This window comes from Electrona antarctica (genome assembly GCF_951216825.1).
Source record: "Electrona antarctica genome assembly, chromosome: 12".
Lineage (NCBI taxonomy): Eukaryota > Metazoa > Chordata > Actinopteri > Myctophiformes > Myctophidae > Electrona > Electrona antarctica.
In genome coordinates, this window is record NC_136793.1 from 24,322,641 (window position 1) to 24,329,084 (window position 6,444).

General features: G+C 42.0%; 1 protein-coding gene across 1 annotated transcript; it reads left to right on the top strand.

Moving 5' to 3' along the window:
• Positions 1 to 2,762: 2,762 nt before the first annotated feature.
• On the top strand, positions 2,763 to 6,169 carry LOC306934147 (isotocin-neurophysin IT 1-like; the record flags this gene model as incomplete). Its single annotated transcript, XM_079516642.1, has 3 exons — positions 2,763 to 2,882; positions 5,487 to 5,691; positions 6,030 to 6,169. The coding sequence occupies 3 exons, from the start codon at positions 2,763 to 2,765 to the stop codon at positions 6,167 to 6,169; spliced, it is 465 nt and encodes a 154-aa protein (XP_079372768.1).
• Positions 6,170 to 6,444: the final 275 nt, after the last annotated feature.

Sequence of the window (6,444 nt, forward strand, 5' to 3'; positions counted from 1 at the left end):
CAAACTCATTTGACATTCCAAATGAGGAAAAACAACAATGTATCAGAAATGTGAAAGAATGTCAAGTCATTAAATATGGTAAATATTATGTAGGATTCACATATTTCAAATCGTTTTAGATCTATCTAGGGCACCAGAGCAGAGTGACAGCCAGTGTACATGGACTTCCACTGCTCAGATGTAAGTGAGTTTTATCAAATTCCATAAGAGAGACTTGACATGGCATAGGCAAAAGCACAGCAGATGATCTTAATGTAATGCATCCCCTTCATGAACAAAAACATACAGTAGGCATCTCTTGACTACAGATGCAAAACTTAATCAAACTAATTCATGTAACCTTTTGTAAAAATAATGTAATATAATCATTGATTTATTATTATTTAAATAAATACAAGTGGTTAACTAATTGACTAAATTGATTATAAAATATCAATTAGAATTCTTTCACTTTGATTTGTTTATGTACCAAACAAATCGCTCTTCTCAATTATTAAATTAGGTTCTGATAGAATAATCGCTAAGAAAACAATATGTAGTTGCAGCCCTACTGTAGTGTTATTATTTCATGTGGATAGGCCTACTGACAGATGCTACAGAACATTTCACACTAACATGACACATGCCATGTGTGAACACAGCCACCGGGGGGCAAGAAAGGCCCAATGCTGAAAGGGCTTCTTTGCCCCCACATGCTTCACCTGTAAGAAAAAAACAAGAATAACTAGGTGTTCACAGACAGGAGGTAAAAAGATGACTATAGTAAAACATTTAAAAGGTGCTCACACGGATTAAAAGGGATCAAGACATAGAAAAACAACAGACACGATCTGGACACTCAGGACTGGAGTAAAAAGAGGAATAGCCTTTATTCACTTCAAATATTACTTGTTCATCCTGTATCCTGTATGAGTTATCTCTCCTGATTGGATGAAATTGGTATCCCGACCTGAAAATGTATTTTCTGTTTACTAAAGAGCGCTGGAGAGACTGAGAGACTCCTTTTATTGAATGAACAGTCTATTGCAATGACAACTAGCTTTGAACAAAAAAAAGATCACTTGCAGCACCTTTAACTTAAATACAGAAGTTATCTAAAGTTATCTAAACATATCATCAGATACATTTTTGTTTTTCATCAAGTCAGATGACGTAGCCTATTGTAAAGCCCAATTCATATACTATTCATGCTTTGGCGTGCGACACCGCCGTGCGGTGGAGCATAAATTAGGTAGCGGAAGCTTCAGTAATTGAGCTCATCTCATTGAAACAATGAAGCGGTCTCTTCTAGACTGTGGCTAATCCTTATCTCTGTTAATTGGCTTGTTACGTCAATTAACCTAAGACCTGGACAAGATGTGTATATCAATCCCTGTGAGTAATTAGTTTCTTTATTAATACGTAAGACACTCACACCACCATGACGAACACCACCATGACGCGTGTGGATGTGGCAATGAGTTGCTTGAAGTTAAGGGACATGCTTTTGTTTACAAAATGAATATGCATTCTCTACTAAGCCGAGCTCTGACATGATGTGTCGCACACACACACACACACACACACACACACACACACACACACACACACACACACACACACACACACACACACACACACACACACACACACACACACACACCCACACACACACACACACACACACACACACAGTATGTTCAATACCCGGCCCCCTGGGTTCGTGTCGAAGTGTCCTTGAGCAAGGTTCTCCACCGTTGCTGTTTGAGTGTGTGTGTGTGTGTGTGTGTGTGTGTGTGTGTGTGTGTGTGTGTGTGTGTGTGTGTGTTGTGAATGGGTGAATGTAATGCACATTGTAAAGTACTTTGGATGAACGTACAGCGCTATATAAATGCACCATTTTATCAATAGCATACTGCCACCGTCTGTGGCCCTACTGCATAATCCAGTGGACTATGTTTTGGAACCATCTCATGCCCCCATTGTCTCATATTCACCTTTGACCTTCTGTCCTTCTCTCCTCTCTAACATGCATGGTCACGGACCACTAGACCTTCGCTAATGATTCGCAATAGCAAGATCCTAAGCAGGCTGCAGCACTGTCTAGGCCTCTGACCCCCCCCGCACAAAGGCCAGCCTCATTAATGGAGCTGGCAATAACTAAAATAGCTTCATTAATGATCGCTAAGTGACTCTTTAGCGTTCCGTGTCACTTCTCAAAAGAAGGTGACAAGGTATATAAAGGATGTCCAGAACAGAGGAGTTCACAAAGCATCTTGGACCGCTCTGAAACACTTTTGAACTGTACTGTACATCAAAGGAACAAGCAACAAGTGAGTATGCTGTGGTTTTTGCAGGTATCTGATTATTATTAAGCGTTCTATAATATGTTGTCTGTCCTCCGGGTACTTTCAGTTTTTGTCAGGGTTCAATTTGCTGGGGTGGTCATTCTCTGGTCATTCATTTTATCGCTGGTAGGGATATGTTTTAATCCCTGCTTCTGGCCAGGCTGAATTAAATACATGCATTTCCTTTTAGGACATTTGACAGTCTGATATGCTTGATATTTATGTTTGCTAATTTAACAATTTAATTACACATTTAACCCTGGCGTCTCCATTTTCTAATTTAAATTTAAAAGAAACCCAAATTCAGAGCTACAATCTCACAAAGTGCTGCGATGTGATTGCGATGCTATACTTTCTCTATATGACGAACAGTCTTTTTTTAAACAACTCAAACCATGGTTTTGCTCTCTGTGTTCATCTTCTAAACATATAGAGATGACTGGTGCGGCTGTGTCTATGTGCCTACTCTTCCTCCTGTCGCTGTGCTCAGCCTGCTACATCTCCAACTGCCCTATCGGAGGGAAAAGATCCATCATGGACGCCCCACAGCGAAAGGTGAGCTGCCATCAACAATCTCTAATTGAATATCGTCTCGGTCGGGTGGAAACCTCATATGTCCAAAACTGTTACTTTTCAGGATTCAAATTCCAAAACGTCAAAAGTAGCAGATCTACAAGCTTTGCGCCTTTATTAGAGCCTGTCGACCTTTTTTTAAGATTTGTTTTTGGGCTTTTATGCCTTCATTTGTAGGACAGTTAGACTGACAAGAAATGGGGAGAGAGATGGGTAGTGACACGCAGAAAAGGTTGTCGGGATCAGGATTCGAACCCGCAACATGCTAGGTGCCCAGACTGCTACGCCAGCGGCCCAGGCCAGGATCTGCTGCTACTTTTGATTATGATGTGTGACGCTATAGTATGATCAAGTAGGGCATTCATTTATGGAAAATAAAGTTAAAATAATGGAGATAAGAGGTTTCTGTCCTACAGCAACGATATCCCAAAGTAAATGATGGTGTTATTTGTGGGGTAGCAGTGGCTCAGGATGTAGAGAGGGTATAGAGAGGGCGGCTGTGAGCTGGAGGGTTTCTTATGGTGTTATTTGTGTGGTGGCACTGCTGTGGCAGTGGCTCAGGAGGTAGAGACTAGAGAGGGCGGCTGTGAGCTGGAGGGTTTCTTATGGTGTTATTTGTGTGGTGGCACTGCTGTGGCAGTGGCTCAGGAGGTAGAGACTAGAGAGGGTGGCTGTGAGCTGGAGGGTTTCTTATGGTGTTATTTGTGTGGTGGCACTGCTGTGGCAGTGGCTCAGGAGGTAGAGACTAGAGAGGGTGGCTGTGAGCTGGAGGGTTTCTTATGGTGTTATTTGTGTGGTGGCACTGCTGTGGCAGTGGCTCAGGAGGTAGAGACTAGAGAGGGTGGCTGTGAGCTGGAGGGTTTCTTATGGTGTTATTTGTGTGGTGGCACTGTGGCAGTGGCTCAGGAGGTAGAGACTAGAGAGGGTTAGGGTATAGGGTATTTCTTATGGTGTTATGTGTGTGGTGGCACTGTGGCAGTGGCTCAGGAGGTAGAGACTAGAGAGGGTTAGGGTATAGGGTATAGGGTATAGGGTATAGGGTATTTCTTATGGTGTTATTTGTGTGGTGGCACTGTGGCAGTGGCTCAGGAGGTAGAGACTAGAGAGGGTGGCTGTGAGCTGGAGGGTTTCTTATGGTGTTATGTGTGTGGTGGCACTGTGGCAGTGGCTCAGGAGGTAGAGACTAGAGAGGGTTAGGGTATAGGGTATATTGTATTTCTTATGGTGTTATGTGTGTGGTGGCACTGTGGCAGTGGCTCAGCACGTAGAGACTAGAGAGGGTTAGGGTATAGGGTATAGGGTATTTCTTATGGTGTTATTTGTGTGGTGGCGCTGTGGCAGTGGCTCAGGAGGTAGAGACTAGAGAGGGTGGCTGGGAGCCGGGGGGGTTTCTTCTCCTGGCAGTGGGTGGGTCATATATCGTCGTTGAGCAAGACACTGAGCCCCAGCTGATGAGCAGGTTGGCAGTGCCTTCCTTGTGAATGTACAGCATGTAATGTATTGCATTGTATTTTTCATAAAGACTCGAACAAGTGTTACAAATACACTGTGAATTTGGATAACCATGGCAGTGTTGATTTTGACAGCAAATTTTGATTTAGTTTTAGTCAAGTCTTTTGAACAAAATGTAATTTAGTATAGTCATATTTTAGTCATCTGAAAAGTTTTAGTCTAATCTACAGTTGATTTTGTTTTGTCGACTAAATTGTATTTTGGCTGGCCTTGATGGCATTGTAATGGCAGATGTAATTTTACACTTGGTTTGCGTGCTGAAAATGTTCACTTGGATCTAGTGTCACACACAGCCCCGGGCTCAAGGAGCATTTTCCCTGTGGCTGTCAGAGACCTGAATACAGACGTGGAAAAAAACAAACAAAGGGGAAAATAAACTGTCATTCATCTATAAATAACCATGCTTGTTTTTCTCATGCTTACCTTCACTTCTAGTACATAATAATATGCCCCCCCCCCCCCCCCAATTCTACACATTTTCCATGGAACATTCTGCTGCTAGAGGCAGGTCTTAAGACCTTTTAAGACCTTATGACAGTTAAACCTTTTTTAACCTTATTTTTAATTTGCACCTCATGTAATAATATGATTTTATTTCATTTCATTTGCAGGCATGTTTTTGTTAACGCAGTCTTGTACAACATGCCACACCATCATTTCACGAAATGAAAAAAATAAATGAATCTGAAATGTTTTTTGTCACTTGAAAGAGCGTAAAAACTTTGAACAAACAGATGAAAGAGTAGAGTAAATAAAACCTGTCAGACCTGGAGAAATGTGCCAGCAAACATTTGCAGCGGGAAAATCAATAATGTAAATATTCTTATATTACCTGTGGAATATCACGTTTAAATCTGGCAATTAAATCATTATAGATTTTTGCAGCTATACACGCAGCTATACATGCAGATATACATGCTCATTGCTCACAACACATCACTTCGTGGTGCACTGCAAGCTTGTACATCTGCCTATTTTTGTGTGAGAACTCCTGATTTAAAAGGCATTTGTAGAATCTGCCTCGCAGGTCTTAATGGGTTAAAATAAACAGCTATTCCCTGTCTCCATCTCCAGTGCATGTCATGTGGCCCTGGCGACAGGGGTCGTTGCTTTGGCCCCAATATCTGTTGTGGGGATGGACTGGGCTGTTTGCTGGGCTCCCCTGAGACAGCCAGCTGTTTAGAGGAGAATTACCTGCTCACTCCCTGCCAGACAGGAGGGAAACCCTGTGGATCTGAGGGGGGACGCTGTGCTGTCTCAGGACTCTGCTGTGATACAGGTAAGGGAAATGTCTTCAAGGATCACAGTCATCATTTTGGAACCAGAGAAGCTAAACCGTCTAGACTCAGTCAAGAAAAGATTAAATAAATTATATTATTAGTGAAATTATGAACATAATGATTATAATAAGTCCTAAGACATTTGATTGAAACCCGATAGTTGACTGGCGTTGTGAGATGTGAATTTTTCGCAAAATGTTCGTCCCCCAGAATAGGGACACTGGGGTTCAGGTGATTAATCAATTAACCACATAAAGCCGATCATTCTGCGAAAATAGCAATCTAACTGTAATAATAATATAATTTTGATAATTCACTCTAAAAACTCCTGTTCTAGAGAGCTGCAGCACAGACCCCAGCTGTCTAAGTGAGGAAGAAGGTGACGATCAAACCGGCCAATATGAAGACACTAGTGACATCATCCTGAGGCTCCTGCGTTTGGCTAGCCGCACCGCTCCTCATCGAATCCATCAATGAGCTACCTCCACGAACAGGGGTCCATGGGAGATTGTTCAGGTGTAGCGATGGAATGGTTGTAATTCATCCCAACCATTCCCTTATTCTTTGTGTCTCTTTTCTTTTCTCACCTGGCAACCTCACCAAATAGGACCCCGAGTTCAGTCTGTGTAGAGTGCCTTTGTTATAGTAATATATTTTTATTGTATAGAAATAGTGATGAATACCAACAAAGGTGTGTGTCGTATTGATATCTGTATGTGGGAATAAAAGCTTGAGAGAGTACAGTATATAAA